General features: G+C 39.3%; 1 protein-coding gene across 1 annotated transcript in view; it reads right to left on the bottom strand.

Moving 5' to 3' along the window:
• Positions 1–413: 413 nt before the first annotated feature.
• SARAF (store-operated calcium entry associated regulatory factor) overlaps positions 414–17,276 on the bottom strand; it is a 19,421-nt gene continuing 2,558 nt past the window's right edge. The window contains exons 2-6 of the mRNA XM_007464631.1: positions 10,416–10,594; positions 6,817–7,234; positions 4,167–4,296; positions 3,394–3,539; positions 414–1,220 (exon numbers count right to left, since the gene is read on the bottom strand). Coding sequence (XP_007464693.1) covers positions 1,195–1,220; positions 3,394–3,539; positions 4,167–4,296; positions 6,817–7,234; positions 10,416–10,594 — 899 coding nt within the window. The 3' untranslated portion in view covers positions 414–1,194. The remainder of the gene's footprint in view (positions 1,221–3,393; positions 3,540–4,166; positions 4,297–6,816; positions 7,235–10,415; positions 10,595–17,276) is intronic.

The following is a 17,276-nucleotide window of genomic DNA, read 5'->3' as shown; positions in this document are numbered from 1 at the left end:
TGTGCTCCACAACAGGAGAGGCCACAACAGTGAGAGGCCCGCGTACCGCAAAAAACAAAACAAAACTGTGAATCACTATATTGTACACCTGTAACATATATTATACAGCAACTATACTTCAATAAAAGAAAGTAAATAAATAAAAAGAATTAGTAGTATATGTAGTGATAATAACAACACAAATCTGTTCTTATCTTTCCTAGCAAAATAATGAAGTTTAATGAGTATAACTGGGAATTCCTGAATTTAGGTTTTTTGTGTGACCAGTAGCTAAGGCAAGACTACCACAGGAAATTACTGTTTAGGGAGAGAGAACTTCTGCATGAACCCCCTTTCCTTTGGAAAAAAAAAGTAACACCAATTTGTGTCAAGGCTGGTAGAAAGAAAGAATAAAACCCTTTGTTTGTTTTTATTTTTTCTGTCATTTTAATGTAAGATTGCCACAGACTGCTACAACATCTGAGATTCCACAGAGAACTACATGCTTCTGTTATTAGAAAACCTTTGCTGAAGCACTTGAACTTTACTTCTTAAAAAAATGAATATGGAGGCTTCAAGCATTTTTGTCAGCACACTGCCATTCCCAGCAACCTTCTAGATACTTATTTTCTACCTTTTCCTAAAAAGGTAGTTCTCACTTACCAGAACCCCACACACCACTGACAGGTTCAAAGCTCCTGAGCTCAGAAGTAATCAAAACACACAAGGAAGTATAATTAGTAGTCCAACGTTTGGTTTAAATGTTTGAAGAACAGCAAACACCCAATAACACATACCAAATAGATTATTATCGCTTCTATGATGTAATGAATCAACAACTAAAACCACCTAAGACTGAACATTTCTGTACTCAGTGTCTATTGGTATAAGGCCTTCATTCTTAATGCTTCTTATGGCATCACAGGTGTCAGAAATTACACAATACATTCTCAGCATTCTACAGTAGTCATCACTTTCAAAAACTATAATATACATCTGCATGTTACACAAACATGATTCTCTAAATAAGCATTTTGTCATATGTCAACTCCTAGCCTCAAATAACAGAACACAAAAAGCTATACAGGACAAAACACCACAGAACTTTTGCATATTCCCTTTGCCCAGTTGTTAGCAAGGGGCACATTTTATAAGAGAAAGTGATGAAAAATCAGAAGTTTTGCATCCAATGTTTGACCCCAACTTTTTACTTTCTTATCGTCTTCTGGTACCACCATATCCTAGAATGAGAAGAGTAAATTTTATATTAGTTTTTTAAAATGCATTAGAATTGCTTATAAAATTACAACAGTAATACACGTTTATTGTTAGCAAATGATACGAGACACAAGGGAAAAAGGAGAGAATGAGCTTGCGGACCAGGGCTGCAGGACTCAGTGCATCAATTCCCCACAAGAGCCCTTCCAGCCATCCAATCAGCATCAAGTCTGCTAAACACATACACGCTTGCTGGCAATAACTTTTAGTCAGGAAACCAAAGATGTGTTCTGTGCTAGGGCCAGCGTGATACAGGCAAGACCCAAAGTCTGAGCCAAACAGCAGAGAGGCCAGTGGAGCCTAAGCCAGGCCCTGCTACCTCTCACGACTCCAGCGGTAAATAGAAGTAACATGGGGGAGGGTCACGGACTTTTGATGGTAAAGGTTACCTAGGCACCCCCAGCTCCCCCAAGATGCAAACATGCTAACAGACAGGTTACAAGACCACAGTGTTCCCATCGGGAAACTCAATTTTTCTCAGATCTTCCTGTAGGTTATTTGGTAATGTCTTATGATTTTCTTCACATAAGTCCCATACATTTCTAGTTGATATATACAGTTTCTTACAATTCTTGTTTCCACTGAGAATGAGGCTTCTTTTGTCACATTATGTCCTACGTAGTTACATGTTTATATATCTTCTCAATTATTACCACCTCTTTTTCTCCCCCAAAGCAACCACTATCTTAACATCTAACACCACAGATTAGTTTTGCTTGTTTTTAAACATGTATATTTATAAAACATGAATGTTGCAATCATATTGTACATATTCTTGTGTGTCTGGCTTCTTTCTTTACATCTGATAAATTTATCCACATTATCGCATACAACTATTTACTTATTCTTACTGCTGCACAGTATTCCACTGTATGAATATAACTCAATTTATTCATCCATTTTACTGCTGGAAGATACACGGATTTCTTCCAGTTGAAGCCTATTATGAATAAGGATGCTACAAACATCCTTGTACTTATCTTTAAGTGTAAAAAGTGTATGCACTTCTGTTACTATGTATTTGTGAAACTGCTGGATCTTGAGTATGCTTATGTTCAATTTTTTTTTGCCTATTATGAATAAGGATGCTACAAACATCCTTGTACTTATCTTTAAGTGTAAAAAGTGTATGCACTTCTGTTACTATGTATTTGTGAAACTGCTGGATCTTGAGTATGCTTATGTTCAATTTTTTTTTTTTTTTGCAGTATGCGGGCCTCTCACTGTTGTGGCCTCTCCCACCGCGGAGCACAGGCTCCGGACGCGCAGGCTCAGCGGCCATGGCTCACTGGCCCAGCCGCTCCGCGGCATGTGGGATCCTCCCAGACCAGGGCACGAACCCGTGTCCCCTGCATTGGCAGGTGGACTCTCAAGCACTGCGCCACCAAGGAAGCCCTGCTTATGTTCAATTTTAATAGGTAATGCCTAACAGCTTTTCAAAGTGATCATATCAATTCATTCACACCAGCACTATGAGAATTCCACTCTGACATTTTTAAACACATTTAAATATATTTTCTGTCAATTTCAAGAATTATTCATTGTTCTATAACTTCTTCCCTCTGCTGAAGAAGACAAATCCAACCCCAGCAATTTGTCACTGCCTCATTATCCACTACCTCCAATTCTCTGCTAATTAGCTAGATATTTAACTCCAAATAATTTGTTTTTTTATATTTTATCTCTGCTTCTTTACAAAATTTCCTCTTAGTCATTGCAATAAACGTATTTTTGACAATGATTTAAAGAATGGCTCAATACATTTTTATTGAGTTTTACCAAACTGAAAAGTTCAACCTTCTACCTAGAAAATTCCCATTTTAGAGCTTAAAGGACCCCTAGAGATTAACCAGAATTAAACATACATGGAAACCAACGTCCAGGAAGGTGTAAGTGAAAACCTTGGTTAGTGACAGACATGAGTCTAAACCAAATTTCTGTTTGAGTTTTAAAGAAAAGAAGTGGGAGGAAAGAATAGATCTGAATAACATTTTAATCTCAGTTAATTGTGCAACTAATATTTCTGGTGGGTATACCACATAAAACCATGACTGCTAAATGTATAGTTAATCATCTAAGTTCCAAATTGTTTCTGTACTTTACTGAATAGGAACTTCTTGATTTTTTTGCTCTCACCTGACGCTGTTCTGGTTCTTGGCTCTGAGCTTGAACACGCTGAATAGCTTCCTGGGTCTCCACGAAGTGGTGAATAAGCACGACTATTCCACGTGCTGGAGTATGAGGATGGGTAGTACCACGAGTCAGAAAAGGGTGTTGCTGCTCTATAAAGACAAAAGTGTGTCAGGCATTTTTCTTGTGACTATGATTTTTAAATACCCTCCTATTCCTAAACCATCAGAAAATAATTTTTATCAAGTGTTTTTTCCTCCGTGTTCTGGTATATTGGGATTAACACAAAATAAACACTGTTTTATATTTCTGCCATTCTTATGGACATTGCTATGAGGAAAGAAAATGACAGGGAATAAAGGTTCTTTCTTTCTGAATTCGCATTCAAATACAATCTAAACTTAAACTACTATTTAAACTGAAGACATTCCAAAATCTGGTCACAAGCTCTTTCCACCCTTGCTTCTATCATTCTCCAACCAAACCAGAATGCCAACTGTGCCCCAAATGTTGTGTTCTTTCCTGCCTTCTCAGATGTCAACAGTCTTGCTTCTAACTCACATCTATAAGCATGACATGTGAAAGAAAACAACACATATAATATTGATCAAAGCACAGATGGCATTCTTTCCCATCCCCAGAGAATCTTATTTAATAGGGTAATGTCATCATAATTTATTTTCCTTAACAAAACAAATCCAGTCAAATTGTAAGTAAAAAAAAGAAGCCTCTAAAGAAAGGCTGAATTAAAGAGGAGGTGAGATAAATGCATAGCCTACCTATTGCTGCCAAACAAATATCCTAATATTCCTCCAGTTCCCAAGCCAGTCCAGAACCCTGGTCCTGAATTTTCATGTCCTTGTTGTCCAGTGAAAGCACTGCCAAAACCAGAAGTTGCACCATGCGGTCCTAAAAATAAAAATGATTATGTATCCTCTCTTAAACCATAGTCTACAGAACTAAAGATAATATGACATTTCAATTGTTTCATGCTTTATTAATAATACTCAGGGGACTTCCCTGGTGGCACAGTGGTTAAGAATCTGCCTGCCAATGCAGGGGACCAGGGTTCGAGCCCTGGTCCAGGAAGATCCCACATGCCAAGGAGCAACTAAGCCCGTGCGCCACAACTACTGAGCCTGCGCTCTAGAGCCCGCAAGCCACAACTACTGAGCCCGTGAGCCACAACTACTGAGCCCGCGAGCCACAGCTACTGAGCCTGCATGCTGCTACTGAAGCCCACACGCCTAGAGCCTGTGCTCCGCAACAAGAGAAGCCACCACAATGAGAAGCCCGTGCACCGCAATGAAGAGTAGCCCCCGCTCCCTGCAACTAGAGATAGCCTGCGCACTGCAACGAAGACCCAATGCAGCCAAAAATAAATAAATAAAATAAATTTATTTTTAAAAAGAATAAAAATAATAATACTTCAACTTATGAACAAGTTGTATTCAAAAAGTGTATTTATAAAATACTGGTTTAGGGCTTCCCTGGTGGCGCAGTGGTTGAGAGTCCGCCTGCCGATGCAGGGGACACGGGTTCATGCCCCGGTCTGGGAAGATCCCAAATGCCGCGGAGCGGCTAGGCCCGTGAGCCATGGCCACTGAGCCTGCGTGTCCGGAGCCTGTGCTCTGCAGCAGGAGAGGCCACAACAGTGAGACGCCCGCGTACCGCAAAAAATAAGTAAGTAAGTAAGTAAGTAAATAAATAAATAAATAAAATAAAATACTGGTTTATAACTAAGGAGCACCTGCCTTTCCCAAACACAGGAAAAAGGAGGGATATGTTTTTAAGGCAGGGGAGGGTGGTTTCTTCCCATAAGGTCACATCTGCCCTGCTCCAGATCAGCTACTAGAAGACGACCCCACGTGTCAGAGCTACCTCCTTTCTACTGTGTGGACACGTCTAGAAGCTCCAGGTTGAGAGCTGTACCTGAGTGTCTCATGGAGGAATCCAAGTGGAGGATATTTGTTGGTTGGGAAGTCGGGTCTTAAAAGGGACCAAAAAAATATATATATATTCTGCTCAGAGGAAGTTTTTCCTAAATTGCTGTATCATATACATAAAGGGAACTGTGCTAATCCCACATGTACAGCATAATAAGTCTGTATGTATGTACCCACGCATGTAATCACTACCCACCAGTAAAACCTTTCTAGCACCCAGAGACTCCCTCACGACAACTCCCAATAGATACCCACCCATGTCAGAGAGAAGCCAACTTTGACTTTTCTCACCACACTTTGGTTTTACCCATTCTGGAACTTTTTATAAATAGAATCATACAGAGGTACTCTTCTGGTATCATTATGTCCATGAGAGTCGACCTCCACCACTGCACATATCAGTTTTGTTTTTATTTTTTTCTAAATTTATGTATAGTAGTCCAATGTGTGAAAAAAAACAATTTGTCTCATTCTAATGAGATGGACATTCTATTTCCAGTTTTTGGCTGCTGTGAACAGTCTTGTGCAGACCTTTTTGCACACACATGCATGCATTTCTCTTAGGTATGCATCTAGGAATGAAATTGCTGGGTCATTGGATGGCGTATGTCTAGTTTCAGTAGATACTGACAGTTTTCCAAAGTGTTTTATCCTTTTAACTCCTTCCAACAAGTTCTAGTTAACTACATCCTTGCCATTACTTGGTACTCTGTCTTTTTAATGTTAGCCATTAAGATGATTAAATGGTGGTTAATTAAGAACTCAGGTTTTAATCTGCATTTTCCTGAAGACTAATGATGCTGAGCACCTTTTCAGATTTTTATTGGACATCTGGATATCTTCTTTTACTATAAAATGGCTGTTCAAATCCTCTGTCCATTTTTTTAATTAGGTTGTCTGTCTCTTCTCAGATTTGTGGGAGTTCTTTATGTACTGTAGATACACGTGCTTTGTTGAAAATATGTTTTACAAATACCTTCTCCCAGTCTGTGGCTTGCCTTTTCACTCTCTTAATGTTATCTTTGATGACTAGACATTCTTAATTTAAATAAAGTCTAATTTATCCCTCTTTTCTTTTTGGCTGGTATTTTTTGCATTCTAAGAAAGTTTTGCCTACCCTGACAAATATTTTCCTATGTTTCCTTCTGGAAACTTAATTGTTTTACTTTTATGTTGAGCTCTGTAATACTCAGTGAATAAAATTTTGTGTGTGTTGTGAGACAGAGTTCAAGGTAAATGCTTATTACCAAATCTGATCAAGTTTGATTGAGATGATTTGCAATTTAATCATGCATCCTTAAAATAGTAATCACAATTAACCTTACAGAGAAACAGAACAGAAGAGGTAAAAGAAGTTGAAAGTAAAAAAATAAGACAAATCTGCTTTGGTTTCCCAATGCAACCATTTTCCATATCAGAAACCAGCACAGGATTCACTACCTGACTTCTATCCTACTTACTGCCATTGCCTAGGAAAACATACCTGTGAACTCAGACTTAAAGCCTGCAGGAGAGGGTCCTTCAGAGTTGGTGAATCTCTGATAACGATGGGAATATGGCGGATACTCAGAATATGGTGGAGGAGAATCATGACCATTACTAAGGAAGAATTTATAACCTCCAAAGGCAACAGCAAGTAGCACCACGATGGTAAGCACTCCACTGATGCTACAAGATTCTCGGGAGTACAACTTATTATAATAATCAGAGAAAGAGTTAAAGCCATGGTTTTTTCCAGACTCTCTCGACTTTTTCAGGCCAAGTTCCGTGTAATCTAAGTGATACTCCAAGCCACAGGAACCTCTCAGTACATACTGGTCTTCAGAGGATTCATAGCCTTCACAGCTCACCACAGTTTTTCCAAATTTGTATGCGATATCTAAATCGGTCTTACATTCCCACTGTGAAGAAAAGTAGAAACAGGTTATTAGAACCAAAATATTTTTTTTCATTTAATATATATTATTTGGGCTAAATAGCTGTCATAAAACAGCAAAATGAAGCAAGGGAATGATAATCAAAATTCAGGACGAGTATTTCTATGTTGAGGGAGGGCAAACCAGGGGCTTCCAAGATACTGGTGATATTAACGTTCCACTTAAGCTAGGTGGTGGGTACATGAGTGCTCATCTTATTACTATTCCTTACATATAGATGTAAAGAATTCTTTTGTACATATTAAGCATTCCCTAATTTATTAATTTTAAGTAAATTTTTTAAATGTCAACTTTTTAACCACTGTTGAAGATGCTTTCTTTAAAAACAGGGGTTTTTTCCAACATTAAGGCTCAAATATCAGCATCATATATGAATATCTGGTAGCTGTTGATATAACCTTCTGAGAAAAACTTCCTACACAAATTCTATAAAAACCATGGACTACCTTTCCCAAGGTCCAATCCATTAAGTAATTTTCTTAAGTTTTTTTAAAAAGACATTTAGAAAAACTGCAAAAAGAATCTATGCTAGCCTCAAATTTTTCCAGCTTAAAACAAAATTTTTCCGGCTTAAAAAAAAAAAAAGCCCAGGTCTAGTTTGAATTCTATAACGATTTTGAACTGAGTAGGTAATATGCTTCTCTAACAACATTAAAAAAGATATAAGCCAAAATAGATCTGATTGGTTCTATTGCTTTTCTCTTTTTTGGACAAATTATCTTCTTCTTTCAAACTTCAGGTACACTATATCAGCTTTATTCAGATATAATTCACATACTAGACACTCACCCATTTCAATGGCTTTTAGTGTATTCACAGAGCTGTGCAACCATCATCACAATCAATTTTAGAATATTTTCATCGCCCCCAAAAGAAATCTCATCTCCTTTAGCAGTCACTTCCTCTTTCCCCCCAAGTCTCCTAGCTCTAAGCAACCACCAATCTGTCTGCAAGTATTCCCCTACTCTGGACATTTCATGTAAACGGAATCATATAATATGTGGTCCTACGTGACTGGCTTCTTTCACCTGGCAGAATGTTTTCAAGGTTCACACATGTTGTAGCATAAATCAGCACTTCATTCCTTTTTATGGCTAAATAATATTCCATCGTATGGATATACCACATTTTGTTTCTTCATTCATCAGTGATGGACGCCTGGGTTGTTTCTACTTTTTGCCTTTTATGAATAACACTGCTACAACGTTTAGTATGTTTCTGTGTGGACACACATTTTCAAGTCTCTTGGGTGCACACCTATGAGTCAAATGACTAGGCATTCAGTAACTCTATGTTTAAACCTTTGAGAAACTGCACATTTTCCAAGGTGGCTGCGCCATTTCACATCCCTAATGGCAGTGTATGAGGGTCTCTCCACATCCGCACCAACACCTGCTACTACGCCTTTCTGATTACAGGCATCCTGTTGGCTAGGAACTGGTGTCTTACTGTGGTTTTGATTTGTATTTCCCTGATGCTGCACACTTTTTCAGCTAATGATGCTGAACATTTTTTCACATGTTTATTAGCCATGTGCATATCTTCTTTGGAGAAATGTCTAGTCAGATGCCTTATCCACTGTTAAATTTGGTTATATGTCTTCTTACTGAGTTGTAATAGTTTTTCATATACTCTGGACACAAGTCCCCAATCAGATATATGACTGCAAAAGCTTTCTCCTATTGTGTGTGTCCTTTTCGCTTTCTTGATGGTGTCTGTTGAAGCCTAAAAGTTTTTAATTTGGATAATATACAATTTTTCTATTTTGTTGTTGTTGTTCTACACTATTCCATTTTTTAAATAATTTTATTTGGAGGAAGATTTATAAGCTTGTTGATTCAGGTAAATAAACTCAATCTCTATCGGTATTTCATGTTAATTGTCATTTCCTTAATAGCATATACTAAAAGTGGCTTCTAATTATTATATTTATACTCTTGGAATTAGAAGAGGCTCTCTCCTGCTACTAAACATAAGTCAATGTATGACATCCTCTATACTTTGCTCACGCCATTCACTCCCTTCTCTATGTCTTCAGCTCTAAAGATGTTATCCTTCCTTACTAACACAGTACATATAATACTTTCTTCTTCAAGTCTTTCCCAATCCCCCCAACTGGACGTGACTTTACAATACTTTCTTGGCACCTAGATGTAATGTGAGTGCTTGTCTTATCTATTCTCCTAGGAAGAGAGTTTCTTGACGGTTGTGACTCCATCATTCATTTTTGTATAATACTGTTTAATATATGTTTAATGAATGACTTTGCCGTTAGTATCTTTTTTCCATCAAGACTGAAAAGTAATATAAAAGTAAAAGTAATTTCAGCTTTAACCTGAAGATTCTGTGATTTGGTTATAGCAAGACGAGGAAAAAATGTTGTGAAATACATATCACCAAGCAAATATGAACTCTCTCCCTGAACTGCATACACTAGGCACAAAGGTTGTATCAAACAAGAATGTCACTCTGATGGAAGGGAAAACTGTCAAAGCAAGTTTCTGGCCGAATGACCAACCATCTTAAGTCCTTTCTGAAAGCGGGCAGAATACAAAGTAGAAATCTATTAGTATTGATTTAAACTGAATTCACTTAAAATCTATTCCATTTCTAAAGGATAATAAATTTTGGAACTTCAAGGAGGTGGTCTATCCTAAGTACAAAATGCCAAAGACCTGAAGACAATAAAGCCCACTGAAATGCTTTCACTCATAAGTAACCACCCTCAGCTGTAAAACAACTGTTTAAAATCAAGCATTTGAAGCACAACAGGGACACATGAACCCCACCCCCACTTACAATCTACAATTCCTTATCATCTTGACTTTATTTTTTAAGGATAGGTTGGTATTCTTTGAGGAATGACAGAGAAATGACAATCAAAAGAAATCCTCTACCTCCCACCCCCAAGTATATGAAAAGCTTTGAAAATTTACTAATGTCTTATGAGAAAGTTTTGGGATAAAGATTACAGTGAATATTTCCAGGCTTTAAAACCAGTTCATTTCTTTCAGAGGATGTTCCTTTCAGAGACCGAATCACTGATTTCTATTTATATATTTTAGGTAACTGGAGATTTTCTATATGTACTTCCCCAAAATACTGAGTAATATCTCAATAAACACTTCACTCTTTTCAGTATTACCTGTACATCATAACCATCCCAGCCTTTGTTCTGACACTGTATGACTTTGGGGGTATAAGAATCACATCCAGCTGTGCCTCCAACACATTTCAACTGTGGGATCGGATCCAGCCTACGGGAAGTAGTATAGCGGCCATGGTGGAGGGTGAGAGCTTTTATATCCCGCAACAGGATCCTGTCTGAAACAGTAAGAACGCAGAGAAACAGATGGTAAATATCTTGTCATATAGAAAGATTCATTCTAGTAACACTCTTGTCATCAAAAATACTTTCAAAAGTAAGGGTCTTTCTTGCCTTTTGAGGATGACTAAGGAAGACAAGATGGAACAGTTTCCCAAATCCCAAAGCCATCACAACAACCTTCAGGCCTTTTGCACAAATGTCAGAAAGTCACTCCTTTAAGGTCTGCCTTCATTTCAGGATTGATGTCCCCTAAACTGCTTCTATGTCGTGAGTTCCACATAATTTTCACAAAATCAGAACCAAAAGTTCATTAACTTGAAACGTTGTACTACTGTATGACAACTGACAATAATATCAATGGTTAATTAAAATAGCAAAACATATACATGAATGTTCCTGAAGCACATTTAATGACTTAAACGTCTGTCAACAGATGAACGGTTTAATAAAATTTTGGCCTATTCACAAAGTGGAATATTCTACAGCAGTTAAAATGAGTGAACTAGGGGCTTCCCTGGTGGCGCAGTGGTTGAGAGTCCGCCTGCCGATGCAGGGGACATGGGTTCGAGCCCTGGTCTGGGAAGATCCCACATGCCACGGAGCAGCTAGGCCCGTGAGCCACAACTACTGAGCCTGCGCGTCTGGAGCCTGTGCTCCGCAACGGGAGAGGCCGCGATAGTGAGAGGCCCGCGCACCGCGATGAAGAGTGGCCCCCACTTGCCACAACTAGAGAAAGCCCTCGCACAGAAACGAAGACCCAACACAGCACAAATAAATAAATAAAAATAAAATTAAAAAAATTAAAAATCTAAAAAAAAAAAAAAAAAAAAAAAATGAGTGAACTAGAATTCATGTATCAGAATAGAAATAGTAAAAACATTTTAAGCAAAATGCAAGTTGTAGAATGTTTAGTAGGATGGCTTTACATAAACCGCGAAAACTGGCAAAACAGTACTACGTATTGTTAAGGTCTATACGTGTATATACCAGTAGTATGAAAACATGCATAGGAATGACTAAACATCAAATTCAGAGCACCACTGAGGACAGAGGGAGAGCAGAGACTTTCGCTTTCTATCCTTAACGTTTTATTACTTTGCAGGGGGGAGGTTTGCTTGCAAATATAGTACAATGTAAAGACTCAATAAAACTGGGTGGTGAGTACGTGGGTTTTCATTATGTGCTTCCGTGGGTTTAAATATTTTACAATTTTAAAAATTAAAAAAGCTATTTCACAAATTAAAAATCATATTGACAAAGCAGTTTAAAAAGAAGTCAAAACAAGGAAATTATGGCCGGCATTGATGTATCAATACATAAGTGAATTTTGAAGTGTTATTGGAAAATGAATAGTCTTCCTACTTATCATCCTCAGATTATGATGGAAGATACTGTGGATTGGTTCACTCAACACCCATTTTGCCCTCAAACTGGTATGACTTCTTGCAAAGCTAAAAGACTCCTAAAACCTCTTGCAGCTACAAATCCCAAAAGTGATTTCGGTTCTGTCAACCAGAGGGACTTAAGCGAGATCCGGAGATCAGAGCTTAAACTCAGCCTGCGCCCAGGCTAGCAGGCAGTCATGGGGGCTCGGGGTTTTCCTCACACTGTCCAGGGCTCCGTAATTAGCGTCGTGGATGCGAAAAGGCTTGGTGTGAGCCATCCAGTGTTCATTGCTGCAGATGTAGCAGACATCACTTTCCACCATTTTGTTAGCACCCAATTCCCTATATTCAACCTGTCAAATTAGCAAAATTTGCTGCCTCTCAAATTCCACTGAAAGTACAATAAATGAATTGTTTTGCCGATGTGAACAAACAAGGTCAGGCAAAACAGAAAAGGAGATGGTAACAGAATTTTGGAAGGTGAAAGCAGATGGACCAATAGTTAGGTGACTAGTCCTAAACGTAAGTCAAGTGCCAGACCAGCAGGTGGGAAAACTGCAAACCAACCTGACACACATAATGGAATCCCTAAAAGCAACAGGAAATGGCAGCTCTTCAATTGGAGCTGACTAAAGTGAGCACTACAAGGTGAAAGCTGCTTGCGAAGAAGCTACATCCCTAGATGGTCTCCCCAGCTCTTTTCATTCATATATATATACACACACATACATACACACACATATAGACATACACACATACATACATATACATATTTCACAATTTTTTTACATCTAAAAGTAACACTTTTTCCTTTTAAAAAGAGAAATCCATTCCTGGATATTGGTATGGTGCCAAGTAACATTACACGGAGTGCTTTCTAGTCACAAAAGGGGAAAAATGTAACTTCACGGGGGAGAAATAAGCCACTGTAATCCACTAGTCAAACTTAGCACTGCTAACAGTATAAAGATCGATATTACACCATCTCCTATGATGTAATCCTCAGAAGTATGTAATATGAATCTAATCAATCCTTTGGACCTAGCATTCAGCTCACTAGAAATACAAGGAAGAAAAAAAAAAAGCTAAAACAATGTCATGAGAAAACAGAATCCAGAACGTAGGATATTCTAAAGGATAACTGGCCCAATCCCTTCAGCAAAGCAGGAGCATGAAAAAAGAGACCATGCTACATTTTCAAAAGACTTAAGGGATAATTCAGTCAGATGCAATGCCAGGTCGTGGACTGGGCCCTGGTTTGAACAAACTAGTTTAGACATTTTAGGGGCAACTGTGATATCTGGCTATGGAATGAGTAATTAGTTGATATTAAGAAATTAGGGTCAATTTTGTTAGATGTAATGTTATTTTTACTAGGTGGGGAAAAGTTCATTAAAAAAAGGCTTATACTGAAGGATTTAGTTATGACCTATCATGATGCCTGTAACTTACATTAAAATATATCAACATTTAAGGGCTTCCCTGGTGGCGCAGTGGTTGAGAGTCTGCCTGCCGATGCAGGGGACATGGGTTCATGCCCCAGTACGGGAAGATCCCACGTGCCACAGAGCAGCTGGGCCCGTGAGCCATGGCCGCTGAGCCTGCGCGTCCGGAGCCTGTGCTCCGCAACGGGAGAGGCCACAACAGTGAGAGGCCCACGTACCAAAAAAAAAAAAAAAATCAAAATTTAAAAAAAGAGTTGAAAGAAAAAAGAATATAAGATTAATAACTTTCCATCAAAACTTAAAATATTTTCCCCAGAATTCCTCCAGTAGACTGACGAGAATGACTTAGTGTCAAGGGATTCTAATAAAATGAGTATTTGGCTTTTCCAGTATCTATGTGGAGGAAGACAAGGAGAAGAAAGTAGAGAACAGCTTCTGAGTAAACATCCAACAATGTCTGTCACGCTTTTGGTACAAACAGTAGTAGAAATAAACATTTTATTTAGAGTTGTTGGACCTACAAAATCCAAGAGAACTTCCCAAAAGACAACTCTGCTATATTAAGAGAATTTGATAAAACGGCTGGATATTTTATCAATTACCCAAAGGCAAAAGCTTTTTCTATAATTGTAATGTCCAATTACAAAAGAAAATGTAAAGTCTATCTCAAATTAGTGACAAACCATACATCCATAAAATATCTAGAAATAAACTTAGGGTCAATATGTGATCTATATAAAAAATATATATATAACAGAACCTAAATAAATTTAATGCACTTCCAACCAGAAGCCCAACTGGGCTTTTTTGTTTTCTTTTTTTTAAATTTATTTTTGGCTCCGTTGCTGCACGCGGGCTTTCTCTAATTGTGGTGAGCAGGGGCTACTCTTCGTTGCAGTGCACGGGCTTCTCATTGCGCTGGCTTCTCATTGCAGAGCATGGGCTCTAGGCACATGGGCTTCAGTAGTTGTGGCATGTGGGCTCAGTAGTTGTGGCTCGCAGGCTCTAGAGCACAGGATCAGTAGTTGTGGCGCAAGGGCTTAGTTGCTCCGTGGCATGTGGGATCTTCCCAGAGCAGGGCTCAAACCCATGTCCCCTGCATTGATGGGTGGATTCTTAACCATTGTGCCACCAGGGAAGTCCCAACTGGGCTTTTTTGGAACTAGAAAGAAATTATGTTAAAGGCTTATGGAAAAATCAATGCCTATAAACAGCCAAAAATTTTTTTGAAAAAGAATACATTGCTGGGCTTCCCTGGTGACGCAGTGGTTGAGAGTCTGCCTGCCGATGCGGGGGACACGGGTTCATGCCCCGGTCCAGGAAGATCCCACATGCTGCGGAGCAGCTGGGCCCATGAGCCATGGCCGCTGAGCGTACGTGTCCGGAGCCTGTGCTCCACAACGGGAGAGGCCACAACAGTGAGAGGCCCGCATACCGAAAAAAAAAGAATACATTGCTTAAATAAGCAAAAAGGATATATTGTACAGCACAAGGAAATAGAGCCATTATTTTATAATAACTTTAAATGGAGTATAATCTATAAAAATAGTAAATTGCTATGTTGTAAACATGACACCAATATTGTAAGTCAACAATATGTCAATTTTTAAAAAATGGGGCTTCCCTGGTGGCGCGGTGGTTGGGAGTCCGCCTGCCGATGCAGGGGGCACAGGTTCGTGGCCCGGTCTGGGAGGATCCCGCGTGCCGCGGAGCAACTGGGCCCGTGGGCCATGGCCGCTGGGCCTGCGCGTCCGGGGCCTGTGCTCCGCAACGGGAGAGGCCGCAGCAGTGAGAGGCCCGTGTACCGCAAAAAAAAAAAAAAAAAAAAAAAAAAGCATTGTTTTACCAAATAATAAAGCTTACTATAAAATTAAAATAATCAAAATAGTAGGGATAGTAACAGAAACAGACAAGTGAACTGTGAAACAAAAGAAAGTCTAGAAATAAATCCAGATATATGTGGAAATTCAGTACAAGATAAAGTGGGTTTATTGTGTTCTAGGTGTTTTTTTAATCAAGCATCGCCATATTTTATTTATAAAACAAAGCACAATAGCATCCTTTACCGTTGACAAAACTCAATATTCTGCACAACTCTTTCTGCCCTGCTTAGCCTGTGTGAGGAAAGACAAATGATGTATCTCAAACCAACAAGTAATTTAAAAAGTAGAGTAGGGCTTCCCTGGTGGCGCAGTGCTTGAGGGTCCGCCTGCCGTTGCGGGAGGCGCGGGTTCGTGCCCCGTTTCGGGAGGATCCCACGTGCCGCGGAGCGGCTGGGCCCGTGAGCCATGGCCGCTGGGCCTGCGCGTCCGGAGCCTGTGCTCCGCAAATGGGAGAGGCCACAACAGTGAGAGGCCCGCATAACGCAAGAAAAAAAAAAAAAAAAGTAGAGTAAACTGGGTCTGAGTTACAACGAGTTGCAGTAGCCTCAAGTGGGATCTCAGTAATACTGTACAGAATAGTGATTCTGAGACTATGCCTTAAATGAAAGGAAACTCTTCTCCAACCAGCAAAAGAGGGCTTTTCAATTTAGTGGAAAAAGGATGTCTTCTTTAATAAATGGTTTTGTCATAACTGACTACACAGCTAGAATAAAATCCACCTAAAGCTATATAAAAATTTAATTCCACATGATCCAAATACCTAAATTTCCAAGAACTATACTAAAATAAAATATGCTATATTAAACTCAAACTACCTCCTAATAAATAAAAAATTATAACAATGAAAATGTTCAATGGTTTAAAAAATCAGAATATTATTAAACTAAATAATGGGAATAATAACAACTTGAATTTGTTGTAGCAGGGCTGAGATAATGCAAAGAACACTGAACTAAATTCCCACCACCAACTTGCTATATGACTTTGGCCATGTCAATTTATCTGTATAGAAATTACCTGTAAAGTTAAAACGATATCAACCTTAAAACTGACTGTGAAGTTTAGATATGATTTACTAAAATTATCTGGCAGGGTACTCGACACATAATGGGTGATCAAGTATGATAAATATTATTGAGAATGTTTAAGGAGCCATATACCTATGTGTTATCATTACCATGACTCTACAGCATCTTTCCTCCCTAGAGATCCTAAAGGTTACTATGTTTTGTAACCAGAATACATATGTTGAAGCCTTAATCCCCAATGTGATGGCATTTGGAGGCAGGGCCTTCGGGAGGTGATTAGTTTTAGATGAGCTCACGAGGATGGAGCCCCAGTGATGGGATTAGTGCCCGTGTAGGAAGAGGAAGAGACAAGGGCCCCCATCCACCCAGTCACCCCCACCTACCCCCACCCCACCCCACCCCCGCTCTTGTTATGTGAGAACATAACAAGAAGACAGTCATCTGCAGAGCAGGAAGAGGGCCCTCTCCAGACACCAAACATGCTCGCACCTTGATCTCAGACTCCCCAGCCTCAGAATGCGAGGAATAAATGCTGTTTACCACCCAGTCTGTGGTATTTTGTGATAGCAGCTCGAACTAAGACAAGGTCTAAGAACAAAATGCTCACAACCTTACTCCACTAGTACATCAGTCAAGCGTGACACAGAGTTCCCCGAAGTCCAGACTCACAAATCAAAATCCACTTGCAGGTCTCAAACTTAAGATGAACAAAACCAAACTCCCCCAAGCCCGATTCTCCCACAATCCCACATCTCAGGAAACGGTAATTCCATCCTTCTAGTCACTCAAGACCCCAAACCTTGGAGTTATCTTTTGTCTTCTCTCCTCCTCTAACCTCTATATCTAATCCCTCAGAGTATCATGTCCTCTCCACCTTCAGAAGAGCTGAGAAGCCCACCACTCTCACCAACTGCACTGTTCTACCCCCCCCCCCCCC

Source organism: Lipotes vexillifer, unplaced genomic scaffold (assembly GCF_000442215.2).
Source record: "Lipotes vexillifer unplaced genomic scaffold, Lipotes_vexillifer_v1.1 scaffold2628, whole genome shotgun sequence".
Classification (NCBI taxonomy): domain Eukaryota; kingdom Metazoa; phylum Chordata; class Mammalia; order Artiodactyla; family Lipotidae; genus Lipotes; species Lipotes vexillifer.
Note: the sequence above shows the minus strand (reverse complement) of the source record. Positions and strands in the feature narration are given on the sequence as shown.